This window comes from Heteronotia binoei, chromosome 10 (genome assembly GCF_032191835.1).
Source record: "Heteronotia binoei isolate CCM8104 ecotype False Entrance Well chromosome 10, APGP_CSIRO_Hbin_v1, whole genome shotgun sequence".
In the NCBI taxonomy this organism is placed as follows: Eukaryota; Metazoa; Chordata; class Lepidosauria; order Squamata; family Gekkonidae; genus Heteronotia; species Heteronotia binoei.
In genome coordinates this window covers 10,713,126-10,735,232 of record NC_083232.1, presented here as the reverse complement: position 1 = coordinate 10,735,232, position 22,107 = coordinate 10,713,126, and the positions used below count along the sequence as shown (strand labels likewise).

General features: G+C 43.6%; 1 protein-coding gene across 7 annotated transcripts; it reads right to left on the bottom strand.

The window, feature by feature from the left end:
* Positions 1-305: 305 nt before the first annotated feature.
* Positions 306-20,424, bottom strand: LOC132578122 (SOSS complex subunit C). 7 transcript variants are annotated; one of them, XM_060247973.1, is made up of 6 exons: positions 20,183-20,424; positions 18,211-18,289; positions 3,725-3,827; positions 1,859-1,918; positions 1,382-1,472; positions 306-757 (listed from the first exon to the last, which is right to left on the bottom strand). In XM_060247973.1, the coding sequence occupies exons 2-6, from the start codon at positions 18,233-18,235 to the stop codon at positions 662-664; spliced, it is 375 nt and encodes a 124-aa protein (XP_060103956.1). In that variant the 5' UTR covers positions 18,236-18,289; positions 20,183-20,424; the 3' UTR covers positions 306-661. The 7 variants fall into 7 exon arrangements, with proteins under 7 accessions (XP_060103956.1, XP_060103955.1, XP_060103957.1 ...); XM_060247972.1 differs by having other exon boundaries at positions 20,179-20,233; XM_060247974.1 differs by having other exon boundaries at positions 19,929-20,190.
* Positions 20,425-22,107: the final 1,683 nt, after the last annotated feature.

The following is a 22,107-nucleotide window of genomic DNA, read 5'->3' as shown; positions in this document are numbered from 1 at the left end:
AAGGGGGTGAAAAGAAAACCCCCGCTCATTTCTCAAACTTGGACTCCTAACTGGAATATGGGCATAACCTGGGCTTTTTTGGCAGCAGGAACTCCATCACATATTAGGCCACACACCCCTGAGGTAGCCAATTCTCCAAGAGCTTACAGGGCTCTTAGTGCAGGGCCTACTGTAAGCTCCAGGAGGAGGCTACCTCAGGGGTGCATGGCCTAATATGCAAAGGAGCCCCTGCTACAAAAAACGCCCTGGGTATAACACCAACCAACCTTATAAGGATGATATACAAATTAATGAGATGGCATCTGTTTACTAGGAAGACTTTTATGCTGTGTTAGTGGTAAGTGTTTTTACTTATGTTATGCTTATTGGACATATGGTACATTCAGGTGAAAGAATGAGCAAGAAGGAAGAACCAAGACAGAAAATTCAAGCATGTTATCAGTGTCCTCCAATTTTCAGACCATGAGGCAGTTCAGAACTCAAAACAGTTTAATGTCTCTCCCCCTCCTCTTCAAATTGGCTCAAAAAAGAGAAGAAAGGTCTCTCCAGTTCTGAGTCCTTGATTATTTTCACAAATCACTATTGACGACCTGGGAAGGGGAACAGCAGCAGCACCGGATACGTCTCAGTGGCCTCATTCTAAGGATGCTAAATCAACTTCTCACTCTACATCAAGCCGTGGCAATACAGGAAGAATAAGATTTCCAAATGCAGAGTCCTGGGTGATGAAGTATCCTGAAGAATGCGCATGAGCATGCTGGAAAAGAAAAAAAAAATGTCCCCGGAAAAATGGCATACTGATTTTTATTGCTTTGAATATGCCCACTGCCATTTGAGCTAAACTGTGCATTAACAATGCAGAATCAGAGGCAACTTTTTTTAAATATCAAAGGTGGTAGTCCTACACTTAATCAGGCTACTTAAATCCAACTGGCCTGAACAGCCAGATAGTATACTTGATTGCAGGAGCCATAATTCAATGCAGAAGGCAAACAGAAGTACCAGGTGCATGAACTCAAATCCTAATCTGTTTACAGGGTTGCCCTTTTAAGTTATTGCCACATCCTCTGCTTCTAGAACTCCTGCATGACAGGAGTTCCAAAGAGATAGCTTTGACATATTCTCTATGTCTATAGCTACATGAGAAGTTACATGGCACAAGACAACCAGACACAGATGCTACTCTGGACTTCATGCACACATCACCACACCATTGCTGTGATTAGCAAGCAATGTCACCCATGTGCCGTTTCTAAGTTTTATAAGGTACATCTGTCTTTGCTCCCAGCATGTGACCATTGCTTTTGACATATTAAGATAAGGCCCAAGAAAACCTGCAACCGCAGTTGGATTTGGGTCTGCTTCATCTAGGCCCGCTTACCTGCAAGGCAGCCTTCTGCTGTGCTGCAATGTGCTGTTGCTCAGCATGATCACGAAAATCCTTATTAAGGGAGGATCTAGTGAGCGAGATGCTGCAAGCAACAGGGGGGGGGGGAAAGAACCCTTGTCACAACAACGCAACAAAACCCAGCACCACCACAGGACTAAGGCCGGGGTGGGTGTTGCAAAGCCAAGAATTTCTGCTTTGAATACAAGACTCGGATGTTGAGGAAACCTGACATGCAGGATGGTGGGCAAGCACCAGATGAACAAGTTCTGCTCAGGAACACTCGCTCCAGCGATGGCAGGTTAAGTCAAACAGGAAGGATGCCCAAGCCCCAGTGTCAATCAAAGGGAAATCGACTGGAAGGCATGCAGTAGAATGGCACTTGGCCCCCCAAGCTCCTTTGTGTCTCTTGCCAGTGCCACCCAGTGACTTGCCTAAGCGATACCTGAATAAAACAACAGCACTACTAACCAGGGGTCCATAGTCTTCATGATGGGGAGTTCATATGTTTGGTAGAGTGGCTGCAGAACTCTGTATGCATGAAAAGAGTTTCCCATTGAGATCCAGCCCAGATGTTTATACAGCCAACATGTTCATACAGTACATTTTAAAAAGCACCTGCACCACCATGAGCAATAAGATCAAGCTCTAGACCAGGGGTCCGCAACCCTTTTGAGCCTGTGGACACCTTTGGAATCCTGGCATGGGGTCATGGGTACAGCTGTAGAATGGCTGCTACAAGAGGCGGAAAATGGCCACTGCCATAGGTACAGCCAGCTACAATATGGCTGCTATAGGAGGTACAGCCACCCCACAGAGGAAACACAAGTGCAAGGAAGAATGAGTAATTTTTTAAAATACCTTGGCAGCTGTTGCAGAAACATTATTTTATTCTGCACAGCCAATCAGATCCCCAGTGGCCATCCAGAAGACCTGCTGGGCAGCAATCCCACCCGTTTTCTGAAAACACTTGGTGGGCACCAGGAAAGATGTCAGCAGATACCATGGTGCCCACAGGTACCATGTTGTGGACCTCTGCTCCAGGCTAACACTTGAGGGGAAAAAGTCTTATACAGAGTCATTCATTTTTGCATTTTAAGTGAGAGCTCCCTTGTAATCTCAGAGATTTTCATTACATCACAAAATTATGAAAAATATTTGAAGCTAGAAAAAGAGAGGCTGGGTAAGGCAAAGTATTGAGAAGTACCCAAAATTAATGTCTTGGCATTCTCTTTGGAAGCCAAGAATAAGCCACATGTAATCTAAACCAAGTCTTCTGAAGAGCTAGATGAAGAGTTTCTTAAGAGTTGTCACGACCACATTCCTAGGCCTTCCCTTCTACTCTGAAAATCAGATCCTTGTATAGGCTGCTGGGATCAAGGCCTCATGAACACATTCAGAAATAAATACTCCTGTGAAGAATGCAACATACCTATTTGATGGCAATGATATAGAGCTGTATGAGTGTGTGTGTGAGAGAGAAAGAGAGAGAGATGTCAAGTTCTTATGCTGTTACCTCAACTCCTACCAAAACTAAAACTGAATAGTGCAAGAAAGTTTGATGACTTTGCAATTCCTGTCTTCCTGTAAGGGACAGCACTCCGGTGTTCTGTTGGAAGAGAATCACATGGCTACTGTTCTGAGAACTGCCCATATCACCACAGAGAGATCATTTTACAACTCCTATGGAATCCAGACTGCCACTGCTGAAGTTGTTCCATCAGGATTAATCTACATCAGGGGTGGCCAAACTGCGGCTCAAAAAAATGCATGGAAAATGCATTTAAAGTTAAGTTGCTTTCTTTCCACCTCTCCCTCCCTTCCCTCATCTACTTGGTTTGCTTGTTTCCTTCTTTCTTTCATGTCTTTCAGTTCTCAAACATCTGATGTTTATTCTATGTGGCTCTTATATTAAGCAAATTTGATCATCTCTAATCTACATGCTTAGATTCAAGCCCTCTTGTTTTTGGTTGGAGAATGTGCTTAGTGTTAAGATTTTAATTGTTCCTTTTTTGTATTTCACATATTGTTTTACTGTGGATTTCATACTGTAGACAGCTTTAAGAGTGAACTTTTACTTGAAAAGGAAGGTGAAATATAACACATGTTAAAAACAAAATGTATTCAAATTCTTCTTTTCCAGAACAAAAAGGAAAAGGTAAAAGCAGTAACTATCACAGTATGTGTGCTAGCTGTCCCTCAATATGCAGCTCTTATGAAATGAAGTAGTTCCATTAGATATATGTATCACCATATGAAAAAAAGCAACATTTGACTTTTTGCTTTGATCAGAGAACACTGCTGAAATAAGCACGCAGTTCTCTGAATATACGGTACCTGGCTCCAGGGTGAGTGGTGGAAGACTGGTTTTGCATCAGTAGCTTTCTCTTCTCCTTGTCTAGCTCAGCCAAGATTGCAACCCTGTTTTTATTCTGAAAGCCTGGCAAGAAAGAGAAAAATGTAAATGTCAGTGATGGGCTTTTTTTCTTCAAACCGCCCCATAACCTCACTGAAGCCTCTTCACAGTACATTAGGATGAATATAAATGAGGAATATACTAATCTTCAAAGTCGACGAGCACCATCCTTGAAGTCTATTAAAACGCACGCACACACACCTCTTCTTTCTTCATTTATAACCTGCAGTGGCTTCCTAACAATATTATGAATGCTAACTATTAGAAGAAATCTTTAATCTTTTCACTTTTGAAAGTTTTTATTGGTTTTCCAGAAAATTAAGGGGAACGGGTAAGAGGGAAATAGAAAAATAGTTACAAGTATCAATGCAATAATAATCTAATCTGCATGTAATATGTTTTCTTAACGTACGAATATCACCACATATTATTATCTCTTTAGATTAAATCATCAGTATCTAAACAGCATGTTTTAGTGATCGTAAGTCTTCTTTTAAAATGTCTATTTAAGCTTATATTTCCAATATAAATGATATTATAATACAAAATACAGGAGATAGGAGATATACGTTCACACCAAAGAACCTTAAAAGTCTTGAGTGTCTAGCCAAATATATATATTTACCCAATATTTTCTTGCTTCTTCCTTAGATTTTCCAGCCATCAACTGGGATAGGTAGTCCATCTCCGCCATTTCCAGAATTTTCCCCACCAAGTCCAATCTCGTGGGGATCTCCTGGAGTTTCCATCTCTGTGCCAAAAGAATTCTAGCTGCTGTGTTAATATGCGCCAACAAATGCCTCATCTCTTTGGAGTAGTCGCTAGGATGTATGTTCAATAAAAATAGTTCTGGTTTAAATTGAATCTGTGTCTTCAGAATTTTCTATGGTAGTTCATGAACCATCTTCCAATAGTCTTTCACCACCTCACAAGTCCACCACGTATGATAAAAGGACCGACATGTTTAGTACATTTCCAACATTTGTTAGACATGTTAGTATGGAGTTATATACCATCTATAGAACATCTTGTACAAATTTTCTTTAAAAGTTACTGACTTAAGTTTGATATTAAATTTCCGTAACATCTCCCATTCTTCTAGCATAATATTACACCCCAGATTCTTGGTCCATTGAACCACACAATCTCATCCTGCATCTTCATCTGTAATAAATATGAGTATAGTTTGGAGATTAATTTTTCTTGAGGACCCAAAATTTTCTTATCATATGGATATTGTTCTATATTGAAGCCTGTTGTCTTATCTTTGGCATATGAGGATTCAACTTGTGTTCTCATCCACCAACTCATTTTAATGTCCATATCTTCTAACTCTTCCTTAGTTTTCAGTTGGTTATCATTTTTTAACAAATTCTTCGTATCTATAACTGATTAGGTTTCATAAGATTTGGAGGTGTAAATACTTCCACTGGGGACACCCATCTTGGAATTTTCTGATAAATTCTCGGTTTTAGCCATGACCACGTGTGAGACAAAGATTTCTGGAACCAGTGGTTCTTAAAATAAGAGTGCCCTTTTAATCTTTGATACCATAAATATGCATGCCAACCTAAATTGAGATCGTGACCATCTAACAACAACTGTCTCCTATCATTCAGTAGCACCCAGTCTCTTACCCAAGACAGCACTGAAGTTCTGTAGTACAATTGCCAATCTGGGAGGCCCAAGCCTGCACTCAGTTTGGAGTCTTGCAGTATCTTTAGCTTGATTCTTGGGTTTTTTCCCTTGCCAAATGTAGTCAGAGACCATCTTATTCAGTTCTTGAAAAAAACACACTAGTTAGAAGTACTGGAATAGCTTGAAATAGAAATAACAATCTTGGCAAAATGTTCATTTTTACTGAAGCTATTCTTCCCATTAGGGATAAATTCAAATCTTGCCATTTTCCCATATCTTTATTAATTTCTTTAAGCAGTTTATCATAGTAATCCATCTTTAAACTACTGCATTTATTTGTAATGTATACACCTAAATATTTAATTCTTTTCTCATAAGAGAATCCTGATTTATGTTGGAGAAGCTGAGTTTGTTCTGTCGTCATGTTCTTCGTCACGAATTTTGTTTTGTAGTAATTAATCTTCAGTCCTGCCCAATAGCCAAATTGGTTAATCTTATTTATCAAACAGTCAATTGAATCTATTGGTTGCTCTAATATGAAAACCAGGTGGTCTGCAAAGGCTCTCAATTTGTATTGCTCACCCTTGATCACCTCTCCCTTGATATTTGCATCTTATTTGGTTATTCAGTAACTCTAAGCACAAAATAAAAACAAGTGGTGACAGTGGGCAACCTTGTCTTGTACCCTTTTGAATAGCAATTGCTTCTGTTAGTTCGCCATTCACCATCACCTTTGCGAAGAGTATATTCATTGTATTGTTCTCAAAAAATTCTCACCACATTCCATTTCCTTCAATTGTTGCAACATAAATTGCCAACAAGCATTGTCAAAAGCCTTCTTTTCTGCATCCAGACAGATTAATGCCAATTGTTTCTCTGGATGGTTCTCATAATATTCCATTATATTACAAACTGTTCTGACATTATCTTTCAAGTATCTTCTAGGTAGAAATTCTGCCTGATCTTGGTGTATTATGATCTGTAAGACCATCTTTAAACGTTCTGTCACTATCGCAGCAAAAAAATTTATAATCCACATTTAACAAAGAAATTGGCCGAAAATTTTTTATGTCTTTCAAGTCTGCACCCTCTTTTGGAATTAGAGATATTGTAGCTTCTTGCCACGAAGTTGGTATTTGAGCTTCCTCTTGAATCCTTTTGATAAGATGTTTAAATGGCAACAACAAAGAATCTTCATAGGCTTTATAAAACTCTGCAGGTAAGCCATCTGGACCCGGTGCTTTACCATTGTTTTGAGATGCCACTGCGTCTCCCACTTCCCTTATCGTTATTGGTTCATTTAAAATTTTCTGCTGTTCTTCTGTAAATTTATTAAGATTGTTTCATTTAATATATTCTTCTAGATCTTCCTCTGGAACTTATTTGTCTTCATATAGTCTTTTATAAAATTGTTCCACAATTTGACGTATCTCCTGTCTTTGAAATTTCTCTTTATTATTTTCATCGTTCAATACCGGTATTATTCTTTTGGCATTCTCTTCTCAGTCTGTAGGCCAACTACCTTCCAGGTTTATTGGCATGTTCAAAGAAATTCTGTCTAGCAAATCTTAATTTTTTCCTCCGTTTCTTCTACCAGCAGTAGATTAAATTGATGTTGTATTTTTTTGACTTTATTTTGAAACTCCTGTTTTGTAAGTTGTGTTTTTAGATTCTTTTCAGGTTCTCCTGCTTGCGATATTAGTTTTTGGAAGTTTTCAGTTCTTTCTTTCTTTTTCTTGGCACTATGTCTGATTGCAAGCCCCCTGAAATATGCGTTGCTTAGTGCCAATGTAGACTGCACCACAGGAGCAGGGTATTTTGTAGACTCCAGGGGTTGAAAGTGGATCTCTCATATCTTTGGCCGAGCGCAGCATGTGGCGGATCTGTTGTGTGGGCTTGAAGACTGTGTCAACATTGTGGCATTTGAGAATTTTGCCAATGCGGTCGGTGACAGATTTTATGTAGGGCAGGAAGGCTGTACCTACATTTGTGTGTGGCTTGGGATTTGGTGTGGATGGTCTCCTGGGATGGAGGGCTATTCTAATTTCTTGTTGGGAGTATCCATTGGCCTGCAGTGACTGGTTGAGGTGGTGTAGTTCCTGCTGGAGTTGGCTTGTTTCACAGATGCGTGATGCACGGTGGATGAGGGTTTTTACAACTGTACGTTTTTGGCGAGGATGATGATTGGAATTCTGATTTATTTAGATAGCGGTTGGTGTGTGTGTGGGGGGGGTGGTGGGCTCCCTCTGGGAATCCTACCCCCCCAGGGAAAGTGCATGCGCAATACATAGCCTCTCCTCTCCCGGTGTAGTGAACGCCGCGTGGTCACTGTCTGGCTATGCCTGGCAGATGGTCACTGCAATGGCCTCTCCTGCATTACTGCATCCGTAGCAACACCTTCTCGCTGGTCCCCCCCGTTTTCACAGAGTTTGCTACGTCATGGTGCGACCGAATTGTCCGGCGGTATAACCGGATGGGCAGGCTGGGCCCACCAACTTCGTCAGCCTAAGAGAAGGAAAACTCTAACATCAAACCCGGGCAGATAGAGCTCGTTAATGTAGCACCTACCACCTGGAGGACTCACTGCCGGCGTCCCGGCTTACTGGGCCATGGCAGATGACCCCCAGGTGAAAGGGTGGAGCCAGTACCGCGCACACTGCGCTTCACCTAAAAAATTCCTCTGCGCAGGCCTGAAGGGCATATCCACACACACAACCCACAACACATCAAGTCCTGCAGCGATAGGCAAGGGGCGAAACGGCAGGTGGAAGGTGCCACTGGAAGCCGCAGTCCCGATCCTGCATGTAGGCGGTTCAGGATATTGGTCGCCTGATGCTAACCCGGAGACGAAAGCATCTTTCGGCAGCACCCTGAACGACCAAGCAGCCTTATCTAGGGACAGCACTGCTTGCTCCACACGGAGAGGGGCCTAGAAAAGGTGGCCTAAACAAAGCTCGTCTCCCCCACCCCAGTTGGCTAGCCGCGGTCAACGGGCATCCTTACTTGCGGTCGAAAAATAACAACAAAGAAAAGGCATGCACCTGCCTCACAAAGTGTGCAAAGACTAAAGCTTGCGTGTTGGAACATCAGAACCATGCTTGACACAGTAGACAGTGGTCGCCCTGAACGACGCTCTGCTCTAGTTGCCCACGAACTTCTCAGGTTGAATATCGACATAGCAGCTCTCAGTGAGGTCCGTTTCCCTGAGGAAGGTAGTCTTCAAGAACACGGTGCTGGCTATACCCTCTACTGGTCGGGTAAGTCAAAGGCTGAGAGCCGCCTTTCTGGCGTTGGCTTCATGGTCAGGAACTCCATTGCCTCCAAACTCGAAAACCTTCCAACAGGTCACTCAGATCGCATCATGTCCATGCGCCTCCCACTTCAAAACAAGCAGCATGCAACACTCTTCAGTGTGTATGCCCCAACCCTTCAAGCAGATCCTGCAGAAAAGAACAAGTTCTATGCTGATCTACGCAACCTCGTACGGAAGACCCCTACAGAGGACAAGGTGATCATCCTTGGCGACTTCAATGCCAGAGTAGGTAAAGACTCGGAAGCCTGGAAAGGAGTACTTGGCAAACACGGCATTGGCAACTGCAATGACAACGGGCGCCTCCTGCTAGAATTCTGCATGGAGCACCAGCTCACCATCACCAACACTATCTTCCAGCAGAAGAACAGTCTGAAGACAACCTGGATGCACCCACGGTCCAAGCATTGGCACCTTATCGACTACATTCTGGTGCGCCAGAGAGACCTTCGAGATGTCTTACACACCCGAGTAATGCCCAGCGCAGAATGTCATACGGATCATCGTCTTGTACGCTGCAATCTCCGTCTTCACTTTAAACCCACACCCAGGAGAGGAGGTATCCCTCGGAGGAAGTTTCAGGTTGGCAGCCTCCAGTCAGCCGAAGTTAAAGCTGCCTTCCAGGCAAAACTCCAGTCAAGAATTGAGGACCTCAGTTGCCCCACAGACCCTTCTCCAGAAGCACTCTGGGAACACCTAAAAACTACCGTCCTGCAGATCTCTGAAGAAGTCCTTGGGTTCTCCACAAGGAAGAACAAGGACTGGTTTGATGAGAACAATCAAGAGATCCAAGAATTACTGGCAAAAAAGAGATCTGCCTACCAAGCACATCTTGCTCAGCCCTCCTGTCCTGGGAAAAAAGCAACCTTTCGCGCTGCATGTAGCAACCTCCAGCGCAAGCTTCGAGACATTCAGAACGAGTGGTGGACCAAGCTTGCAGAGAGAACCCAGCTGTGTGCAGACACTGGTGATTTAAGAGGGTTCTACGAAGCCCTGAAGGCAGTATATGGTCCATCATATCAGGCTCAGAGTCCCTTGCATAGTGCAGACGGCCAAGTGCTCCTCACAGACAAGGCATCCATACTGAACCGGTGGTCGGAGTATTTTCAGGTTCTCTTCAGTGCCAACCGCGTAGTTCAAGATTCAGCAATCCACCTCACCCCACTTCAACCGGTGAAAACAGAGTTGGATGAGATCCCCACCCTAGAAGAGACTGTTAAAGCCATCAAGCAACTGAAAAGTGGCAAGGCAGCAGGAGTTGATGGAATTCCACCAGAGATCTGGAAGCATGGGGGCACAGTACTACATAGCTCACTTCACAAAGTACTTGTCACCTGCTGGGAACAAGGCAAATTACCACAGGACTTTCGCGATGCAATCATCATCACCCTATACAAGAACAAAGGGGAAAAGTCAGACTGCTCCAACTACCGGGGGATAACCCTGCTCTCCATCGCAGGCAAAATCCTTGCCAGAATACTCCTGAACAGACTGGTGCCCACCATTGCAGAAGAACTCCTCCCAGAGAGCCAGTGCGGCTTCAGAGCTAACAGGAGCACCACCGACATGGTATTTGTTCTCAGACAGCTCCAAGAGAAATGCAGGGAACAGAACAAGGCTCTGTATGTGACTTTTGTCGACCTTACCAAAGCTTTCGATACCGTTAGCAGGAAAGGCCTGTGGCAAATCTTGGAACGTTTAGGATGTCCCCCAAGGATCCTCAGCATGATCATCCAGCTACACGAAGACCAGCGAGGCCAAGTCAGACACTGCAACGACCTCTCGGAGCCCTTCCCAATAGGCACAGGTGTAAAGCAAGGCTGCGTTCTCGCGCCAACTCTCTTTACGATCTTCTTTAGCATGATGCTTCAAAGAGCCGCAGTAGATCTAGATGAGGACGATGGTGTCTACATCCGCTATCGCACCGATGGCAGCCTGTTCAACCTGAGGCGACTAAAGGCACACTCCAAGACAATGGAAAAACTCATCCGAGAGCTACTGTTTGCTGATGATGCTGCACTCGTCTCCCACTCGGTATCAGCTCTGCAGCATATGACGTCCTGCTTTGCAGAGGCTGCCAAGCTATTCGGCCTAGAAGTTAGTCTGAAGAAGACAGAAGTTCTCCACCAGCCTGCACCCCAGGAAGATTATCACCCTCCCTACATCACTGTGGGTGAATCAGTTCTGAAGACAGTCCAGCAGTTCAGCTACCTGGGGTGCATCATCTCCTCAGATGCCAAGATCGACAAGGAGATTGACAACAGGCTGGCAAAGGCAAGCCGTGCATTTGGCCGACTGCACAAAAGAGTGTGGAGCAACAAGCATCTGAAAAAAGGCACAAAGATCAATGTTTACAAAGCGGTTGTGATGACAACCCTCATCTATGGCTCCGAATCGTGGGTTTTATACCGTCATCACCTGCGACTCCTTGAGCGCTTTCATCAGCGCTGCCTTCGCACCATCCTCAACATCCACTGGAGTGACTTTGTGACCAACACTGAAGTCCTCAAGCGGGCAGAGGTTACCAGCATCGAGGCACTGCTTTTGAAGACGCAGCTGCGCTGGGCAGGGCATATTTCTAGGATGGAAAACCACCGCCTTCCCAAGATTGCCCTGTATGGCGAACTCTCCACCGGCCATCGAAATAGAGGGGCACCAAAGAAGAGGTACAAGGACTCCTTGAAGAAATCCCTTAGCACCTGTCACATCAACCATCACCAGTGGTCTGACCTAGCCTCAGATCGCAAAGCATGGAGGCACACCATCCACCAGGCTGTCTCTTCCTTTGAGAACACACGCATAGCTGGTCTTGAGGACAAAAGGAGATTGAGGAAGAATCGCACTGCTACAGGACCAACCCTAAATCAGACTTTTCCCTGCAGCCGCTGTGGCCGGACCTGCCTGTCCCACATTGGTCTTGTCAGCCACCAGCGAGCCTGCAGCAAACGTGGACTATTGCACCCTTCTTAAATCTTTGTTCGCGAAGCCAAGCCGAGAGAGAGGTGTGTGTGGGTTTCCTGAATACAGTGTGGCCGAGTTTTCCGTCATCTTTCCTGGTAATGAGGACGTCAAGAAAATATCAGTATCAAGCAGTATCAACACCCGTCTCACCGAACACAAGAGACACTGTCCCTTGTTTCAGCCAGAAAAATCAGCTGTAGCTGAACATGCACTTCAAGAAGGAGGCCACGTCATCCACCTTGAAAGAACTGAAGTCCTTTCTACGGTCTCACATTATCATACCCGCCTGAACAGAGAAGCTATTGAGATTTACAAACACCAGCACAATTTTAACAGAAAGGAAGAAGGCATTTTCATCCACCAATCTTGGTACCCAGCTCTGCAAAACACCCTACAGACTATAAATTGCAGAAAGTCACAGACCAGTACATTCCACAGAACAATCAGCACAGTCAACAACCATCTTCCTTATCTTCATACCCCTTCCAACCCTCCCAGCAATTAACACAGAACAATGGTCACATTCAACAGCCAGTTTCCTTATCACTACCCTTCCAGGAAGCCCCACCAAACAATGGGCACATCCACAAACCAATTGCCCTTTCACCACATCCCCTCCAGCCTAGAAATAGCAGCTCTCCAGCAGCCCTGGCCCCACTCAATGCACAGCAGCCAAGAAGGTCAGAGTGCCTGCTCCGGCTGCAACACCACTGAGGATGTTCTCCGCAGCTGAGAACAAAACGTCTGGAAGGAAAACTTTCTCCAGTAGAACACGGCACTTGAGCTCAAAAGATTCTACAAACCCTAATAGTCCTAACTGTGATTTTAAATTCTGGTCATGTATTTTTAATAATTGTGGTTTTATCTACAATGTAATCCCCCTTGAATTCTGCATGGTAGAAAGGCACCTAAATATCTTTAAATAAATAACAAAAACCAGATATATAATATTCTTGATAGCCAAATGTAGCTCTGTATTAAAAGCCATAGTCTCAATGCACTTTTCAGAAATCAGAACCTTGTTCTAGCCTCTACGAGCCAATCCCAATCAGTACTGTTACTCTAAAACCTTAGTGGCTCAGGAAACAGTCCACTATCAACTAAAATGGCACGTGGCTTTTACAGAGATAATGTATTATGGAGCTAAACAAAGAACTAGAGCACAGAAAAGGATGCTGCAGAGCACTAAGGTCTCTTCTTCTAGGGCATTCCTTTTGTTTATGAAACAACAGCCTGGATAATATCTATGCGGGGCTTCTCCTGCCCCTGGCCTACTGCTCACTCGTCTGCCTTACCACCACACGTCAGTGAGAAGAGAGGAGAGGGCTGCAACACCAGGATCTCCTTCTCCTCCTCTCTACTGATCCAAGTAGGACCAGGTACAACATCCTTGATCTGCTTCTGGGCTCTTTTTAAATTACCAGTGGAATACATGCCCTCTTGGCAATATCCAGCCCAGCCAGTGATTAGGAAACACTGGAGACCAGACAAAAGTGTTGAGAACCTGCCCCCATCTATGCCATATGCCTTTCCAAAGTACCTGTCTGCACGGCTAACTCTTACTTCAGAGGCCAGCCCTGCCTACTTTGAGCCCCATTCCCATGAGGCCTGCTAGCTTGCTTCTTTCCTCAGGACCCATCCCTGCAGCACTCTCCCCAAGACTCCCGGATGTACTATGGCTTGGGTGGCACCAGGCCAGCCTCACTCTTGACCCAGAAAGGGCAGTCTAGCCAGTGGTGCAAGAGGGTTATCCTGGCTAGTGTTCCCTCTAAGCTGAGTTAGTGTGAGCTAGCTCACATTTTTTTAGCCTCTGGCTCATACATTTTTGTCTTAGCTCACAAAAAAATGGCCACAGAGCAAACTAATTTATGGAGTAGCTCACAACTTTCAATGCTAGTAGCTCACAAAGTAGAATTTCTGCTCACAAGACTCCACAGCTTAGTGGGAACATTGGTCCTGGCTGTCTGCTGTTGTCATGGAGAAGACAGGAAACACTGTATTGCTGCAGTTGGTAAGGAGGGTGGGGTCCTGCCACTTGACAATCTGCAATATATCACAAAGATGTGCCTACAATACACAATGCTGGGCCAGGGGGAAGCCCTTGCCCTATACCCTCTCCCATAGAGATGGATGTGTTCTCCCACACGCCTTCCAAAGTGTAGAGTCGTGCTTTATTCCATCCTTGGCTTTGTGCTGAGCAGTGGAACACAGCAGCCTTCGAAGAACAGATCAGCAGAATACTCAGTCTAAGGTGGGGTTTGCTTTGGGCTGAGAGGAGGGGAGAGTGGGATAGACATGGTCATTTATTTGTACATTTTAGTTTACATGCCAACCCAAAGAAATCATATTTTACATTCAGAATCACATCAGAATGTGGGAGACAAATTGATTAGGCATATAGCATCTCTGCAATAAGAGTTCATTTTTCATGTGGATTATTGAAACTAGCTTCCTGACGCAAAATGTTAGGACAGCAGCCAGCACTCCTGAAGGGCCATTGTTCTTGTTGCAGGAACTGCTAGATAGCATTTTTAACTCCTGGCAATAGGATATTTCGAGAGGAAAGCAGAAGGCGAGAAGAGGAGAAAGGAATGTGCCATCTGGAATCTGCAAGCAAAGTTACATCTTGAACTTGCAAGCCAAAGGACTTCTAGATGCATGCGTATTTTAAAATAACTGTATACGCTGTATCAAACAGCTCAAGTAACCCAAGATGGGCTTCTCCAATAAAATAGGGACAGGTCATCAGGTCAGATACCTGATGAACCAATTATAACTGTTTTGTATAATTTTGGGTGATGTCATTTTAAGTATAAAATGACCTGCACTTCCTGTATTCCTCAGAGAACTGTTGGTTTCTGAGAGTCTTTAGCCCTCTGTACAGTTTCTCTCTTAATTAATAAATCAGTTTCCATTTTTTCACAGGACTCCAAATGTGCTCTGAAATGGGCAGGGGAGCACATTTGGCTCACAGGTTGTGTGCAACAAGTGTGTGTTGCCTGAAAGGACACTGAACTAGAAAGGCATATATGCTAATAATAGTAAGGCCCCCTTTGATGCTTGAACATCCAATTTTGATCCACAAGCTACTGTTCAGGCCAGTTATCCAATAGGATACAGATTACCTAGGCAACACACAAACCAATTACAGCACCATGTATGATAACTTAATTGGGCTTTTCGCAGTCACTGTCAGCAAGCCGATTCCCTATCACTTTCTTGTAATAATTTACATTCTGATGTGTTCTCCCAACGCATTCTGCAACAATTAGGCTAAATTCATGTTGCTCATTAAATCCCCCCTGAATTATTAAAGTAGTATGAATATTTTACTTGCCTCTGATAACTGTGACCACATATACAGAACAATTTAATATGTGCAGCAGTTTATGGATAGAGAGACCTTGGGGAAATCTGCATATAGACTAACCTTCAAATTTGAGGCTTTGCATAAAGAGCAGCACTTTAAAATATAGCAGCTGTGTTTTAAGCCCTGTTTTCCTTCCCTTCCTGCAGAAAAACAAAACCCTGAAATTCACTATAGTTAGACTAGTCTACTGAAGATAAAAAAGAACACGTTGCAGAAAAGCAAGAGTTGTTCTTTCTAGATCCTTTCCAATGATTAAAAAAAAAACACCACTCAACAAATCCAGTCAATGTCAATTCCGGGACCTTAGTCAATTCCGTAGGGCGTGCAAAACCGCCCTCTTCCGGCTAGCCTTTCAAGATGGAGCCTGAAATAAACATCACACCATCACAAATATGAATACTGAGATAACACCGAATAGAGATATTTTAGACTGTTTTTAGATTGTTTTTAGATTATGTAAAAATTTAATAGTAAATTGTAATTTTATTGAATTGTATAACTGTTTTATTGTTCAATGACTTTGCCATGTCTGTAAGCCGCCCTGAGCCTGCCTTGGCGGGGAGGGCGGGGTATAAATAAAATATTATTATTATTATGTTTTTATCACATGCATTCGGTGCCCATCAGGAAGAGAACTGATCCATCAAATTTCAATTGTTGCACCCCTGCCTGTGCAACTCCCTTTCTAGGGCCTAAGAACAGCCACTTTTTTGATGACCCTCCTTTCCAAAAAGTCTTCAGGCTACATTGATGGGTAGTGCTGTGTACGAAGAAATCTTTCTGGTGGGTCTGCTATAACTTGCTGGTGTGTTGTTTCCATTATGCTGATTTCTGTTTTATTTTATTAATCATGATTTATTTTAACGTATTATGTCTGCAAGCTGCTTTGGGGACCATGTTTGCTTAAAAGATTATTTTAAAATGCACTAAATAATAATGTTCACCTGCATTCAAAAACAAACAACCCCCCCCCCCCCAAAAAAAAACAAAACAAAACCCCAAGGTGTGTTTGGAGAACTGGCCTGGCAGGGAGAAAACAAGGTAAGACTCCCTCTCCCCAACAGGCTATTCCTTTCCATGTTTTTATGAGGAGGACTCAAACATGCAATTTTTCCCACCTGCCATCTCAAGTGGTGCTATCCTCAGTCATATCTCAATAGTGGGCCTTCTAGGCCTGCTAGCTAGGGGGAAAATGGTGAAAAGATAATTAACTGGATAAGAAGACCCTTCGGTATTAATCTTCTGCTCAATCCTAAATTCATTTTATTGGCATCGTTACAACTGGCAGGAAGCCAAGAGCAGGCATTAAATCTTTTGTTTATTAGCTCAAGGCAAAATTGTTAATTGCTAGATGTTGGAAGCAAAAAAAAAAAAGGCATCATTAAACTTCAGGCTAATGAAAGTTTAGGAAGGGGCAAACATAATGATATTATCATAGAGATTTAAATTTCAAGAGGATGAATAACAAATCTAAATGGATTAAAGCAGTAACAGTATATGGTAATTTTTCCTAGTATGGTAACATGTTTAACAGAACAGAAAGGAGGCCAGTATATTACAGGGTCCTTATGGAGTGCAGTAAGTATTTGCTGAACATTATTTTGTCCCACAATACACAAGTGGAGCCAATTCAAACCAGCCCAGCTCTTTCATCAGCAGTATCCAAGGACTTTTTTTGAGAAGGAATGCAGTTTCATCTGGCTTGGGTTCAGGAGGTGTGGCCTAATATGCAAATGAATTCCTGCTGCGATTCCCCCCCCCCCTACAAAAAAATCCCTGCCAGTATCCCATTCCAAATTCTGTTCCTTGGTCACAGTACAGTGTGACAGAATTTGAACTGCTTGCAGAGGCGTCACTGGGGTGGGTTGCACCCGGGAGCCAAGTGCGCTGCGTCACCCCCTCCCTTCCCTTTGGCTGCCTCTCAAACCAGGCGGCGCTTGCCGTTGGTGGGAGGGGAAGCGCTCTCTCTCACACACACAAACTCACCCTTCTGTGTTTCTCCGGCAGGCAGGCAGGCGCGCGCCGGCGCATTCCCATTCCCTGCTCCTCTCGCTCTTCACTCCCTCCCTTTCTGTTCCCCTCTCCTGGCGAGGATTGGTCGCCTGGGGCCAATGAGAATGCTCTGGGGGAGGGCCAATGGCCCCCTTGGCCCCGCCCTAGTGACGCCGCTGACTGCTTGTGTAGCATATTTTTGTCCAACTGCCAAATCTAATCTCAAAGATCAATTTTAAACCATGTTTAAAAATAAATTACACTGAACTTTTAACTTTGATGGCTTCTTACATGCTGGACTCTCTTAATCAAGATATTCAACTTTGTTCCTTAGTTTTAAAGCACTTTGAAGACCTTTTAACCTAGTTTATGGGTGGGGGAGACTGGTTTCTCCCTTTTAAAGTACCTTCCTGTTCTCCCCTTTGTAAAATATGTGCTAATTGGATTTTTATGTGACTTTATTACATTGTGTAAGCTACTGACTGTGCCAACTGTGTTTTATTATTTTATGCAAAGCACTCCAGGCGCCAACTGGTGGAGCCATATAAATAAAAATTATTAGAATTAAATGCCACAGTGTGGTTGCTTGCGAAGGGCAGAGCTGCTGAATATATTTCCAAAGACAGGGATGTTGCAAAGCACCCACAGACCATATTAATGAATTCAGAATGCCATTTGCATAAAACACTGCTGCCGGTGATTTTTTTTTAAGGCAGAAAAATCACTGGCCTTAATCTACCTCTAGTCATGGGCAACTGATAGCATGTAACAATCAGCAAAGCCCAGACGGTGAGGTGAACCAAAAAGCCAAAATTCAGAGTTCAGACTGGGTGATCATTGCTAATCGGAGGTGAAGGCAACATGAACTGCCTTGCTGAATCGTAAAAAGTGCCTTTCCCTTTGCTGACAACTCTTTTGAATTAAACCTGCTTATTGTTCAAGTTCAGAACTGCCACATGAAGCAATGATGAAAAATTAAAAAAACACAACCTAGAATTTTCCTAGAGCAGAAAAGCTTGTTGGAATGTTCCTTTTTTTTCTCTCCCCCCACCCAAGGAAAAAAACCCAAAGATTTCACAGAATGTCACATAGTTCAGAAACCAAACCCACAGGATATAAGGAAGATTGCCATTTACCTTGTCCCGGAGGGTTTGAAGCCATCTTGGGTACTGTCAGCCTTAATTTTATCAGCAACAACTGCAACTTGTTAAAGAGCTTTAAAAAAAAAACCATAATACAATTTAATATAGACAATCCAATACACTGTGATGAGTTAATATATTTCTTTGATGCCTTCCAGAACATGACAAATGTTTACAAAAATTTTAGATCAGACTAGGGCCGGCCCTAGACTATCTGGCACCCTAGGCAAGGCTAACTTCTGGCAGGCTCCCTGCACTGATAACATCGCCGAGTCACATGGGGGCACCCAATTTGGTTCCCCAGAAGGCCACCGCCCTAGGCAATTGTCTAGTTTGTCTAGTGGCAGGGCTGGGCTGGGCTGACCCTGGGCAAACACACACAAAGACCGACTGAAATCTGGGGTTCCATAAAGCAACCCTTGGCAGATTATCACCCAGCTGCTCAGAAAAATGGTTTCTAAGTTGTGCACGTTGTCAGAATCTCATTTGTTTCTGCCTTCCTGATTAGCAATTTGAAATTCCAGACATTAGCAAAGAAAGGTACTAACATAATGGTACATGAAAATAGGGTGTCAACCATTTCTAAGGCTAGCTCTGATCCAGCTCTGATCCAGCTCTTCTAACAAAAATCCAAAACAGTGTTACACCCTTCTCAGTCCTTGGACTTCAAAAAGTGTAACTCTGCTTAGAACTTTCACTGTGCGACACAGAGACTGAAAAGAAGAGAAAGCTTTTCTTTGCATGGTTACCAGGCGGAAAAGGCTTCCTCTGTTAAACCAGTCTCAGGTGGCTGTTAAACAATCAGATATAGAAAGTGAAAAAAGCAGGCATTAAAGACTTTTAACTGGTTTATAACCTATTATCTCTCCACAGAGAACTGTGGCTATTTAAAGGGATGCAGAGATCTCTATCACAATTCTTCTCTTCAACAAGCCACAAATCTTGGCAGTAAATCATCAAACTCATAACACCATTTTATATGTGTAATGTAATGTAAATATGTCCTAAAACTGCCAGTTGCAAAGGCAAAACATTCCCAGCCTTTGCTATTGTTAACGATAGGAGTGCAAGTTTAGAACACTTCAGTTAGTAGACCAGTCAACTAAACCAGTGACATAGCAAGTCATTTCTCTGGAAGCATTTCCTAAACATGATGTACCAACCGTCTGGAAGCTAAGCAAACCTTAGGACTGGTTTTCCTTGGATGTGCCAGACTGCTTGGGGAACTTTCTGTATGCCACCTTGAGCTCCATGATGGGGAAATCTCTCAACTAGCATCACCCAGGCCAGAGACAAAAGGTGCAGTAGCCAGGCATCTTATCCATCATGCCTGGACCAAGAGCTCACTAAAATGGCATTTCAGCTGTATTTGTGAAAAAGTTTTAACTGCATGTTTTGGACAAAAACCCGGAATAAAATATATATTTATATACATGGGATAAATTTGTTCATATACTATTTTGATTCCAGCTACTGCAACAGGGAACAAAAATGAAAACACTAAGACCCTAGCTTCCTTCTAACCATGGAAGAAAACAGTTTTTGCATGTTAAGTTGGAAACGCCTGCTGTGTAAAGCATCCGCAATATCTCATGGCATTTAGGTAACATACATATTTATTGTAAATGGAACCAGAAACAGGTAGAGGAGAAGGGACAGAAAGCAGCTGTAGGACGGAGCTAGGAATCAACGGGAGGGATAGATTTCCTCACCCCAATGAATTACTCGCAGGTTCTCACTAGAAACACCGATACGAAATGGACAAATACAGCAGCTGGCAACAGACAATGCGTTTTTGGGAAACCAGTTCTGCCTCTCACTTCCTTACAAGATCTTCCTCATTTTCCAGCCTCTAGCTTCCTACACCCCATCCTAACCCGCTCTCATTTTCGGGCAATACATACACATTCCTGTCAACCACCCGTTAGCTCTCTCTAGCCTAGATTTCAACAGAAACACAACTCACCCACTCGTGACGTTAAAAGCGTGCGCCGCAACAAGAAGCCCGCCTCCATTATACTACCTCCAAGAGTTAAGGGCGAAGGAGATTGACATCATCATTTGCTGGCGTCCCCTCCCGCTTCGGCTACTCCCGCCCACACAGACACAATACTGTTCAGCCGCCAATGAAGCGCTTCGCGCCTCGGGACACACTCTGGCAACTTTCCCCCATTTTGATGGGTAGTTCTTCTGACCAATGAGCAGCCTTTGGAATAGAAGGAGGGAGCGAGAACTAAGTCAATCGGGTAGAGTCTGATAGGCTGGAAGAGCTTCCCATCCCTTAATCGTGTGGGTAGAGCATAGTTGACAGCAAGGTAGGATGCACTGATAGGTTACTCTGCACACCAAATGTTGGATCAGGCTGGTGAAGAGTAGAATAAGTAGGCGAGAGCGCCCCTTAGTGGTCGCGCGCCATCATTAATAGCACTGTTTTATAAGTATATGGATAACATCATATTATATGAAACATCTCATATATTATTGACTTCAGATTAGGTAGTGTTGATATGTATCATGTCAGTAATTTAAATATCTGCAATCATTTGATATAAAGCTCTATTATTTCTGTCCATCAGTAGTAATTATTTAATTGCTGTTAATAAAAAATTCTCTGACGTAAGGTTTAGAGTGCTGGACTGAAAGACCTGGGTTCCAGTTCACCACTCTGCTGCGGAAACATGTTGGATTACCTTGGGCCAGTCGTACATACTCAGCCTAACCTGCGTCACAGGGTTGGTGTGTGGATAAAATGAAAAAGGGAATAATGATGGATAGCATCTTGAGCTACTTGCATGGGTGATCAGGATAAAGGTGTGCTAAATAAATTTTAGATTATGCGACTGCCACATGAAAATATCTTAAATCAGTGCAGTGGAGCATCTGTTCCACCACTTGCTCTGAAGCACTCTTCAGAAGGAGAGAATGCAGCTACAATTGTGTGGCTCTTACGAATGCTGATTTTGTTCATTAGTAATTTTTAAATCAGATTTAAACCTACACTGAATTGAATCCTGTTGTCTTTAACAGCACAGTGGACTACAGGAAGGTGAAGCTCTTCTGCCTGACATGGAGGCAAACTGATGGGGGAAAAGCTTTCAGGAAGAAAACAAGGCCACACCAGTAGGTAGAAAAAAAGAACATGGTGCAAGAGGGAGCAGTTTATTCAACCCTTTAAATCAGGGGTGTCAAACATGCAGTTTGGAGGCCGAATCAGGCCCCCAGGGGGCTCCTATCAGGCCCCCGAGCAACTGGCTGTCATCTGCTTCCTTCTCTATATATCTTGCTTCCTTCTGCATAGCAACTTGCTTTGCAAGGCTTGCTCAGCTGCACAGGAGCTACAGAGCAAAACCTCTATTTTCTCCATTGGCTGATGTTCCTCCCTTGGGGAGGAAGGGGGGGGGAGGAATAGCTTGTTTTGCCAGGCTTTCTCAATTACACAGCAGAGCTACTGAGCCAAGCCTCTCTTCCTTCTGTTGGCTGAGGCTCCTCCCCCTCCTGGCCCCTGGGGAAGGAAGGAAAGAGCCAGAGCTTCCTTTGCCCAGTTCCCTGGATCCCATTGGAGAAATACAAAGAAAGCATCTTTAAGATCAATGGGTGCTAATGTTTTAAGCATATGTTAAGTTTTTAAATAAATATATTTGTGTTTGCCTGTGTTCTTTATAAAATTTATATCTCTGCTACCTAGTCTTAAATAGGTATGCACATGGCCTGGCCCAACAAGGTCTCATTTTTGTCAGACCCAGCCCTCATAACAAATGAGTTTGACACCCCTGCTTTAGATCCCAGTGCATTTCAAGTGGGAGACAGAAGTTTCTGCTTCATCATCCCCCGATGAAGCTCATCTTGGAATGTGTTGGGATGTAAAAGGTTGAATAAACTACTCTCCCTTGG

Excerpts from the sequence above, each read along its gene's own strand:
- LOC132578122 (XM_060247973.1), bottom strand. The coding sequence starts at position 18,235 with ATGGCTTCAAACCCTCCGGGACAAG. Across the intron at positions 3,828-18,210 it reads TTCAAACCCTCCGGGACAAG|GCTTTCAGAATAAAAACAGG; the intron begins GTAAATGGCAAT and ends CTTTCTTGCCAG. Across the intron at positions 1,919-3,724 it reads ACCACTCACCCTGGAGCCAG|AGTTCTGCAGCCACTCTACC; the intron begins GTACCGTATATT and ends TCATGCATACAG.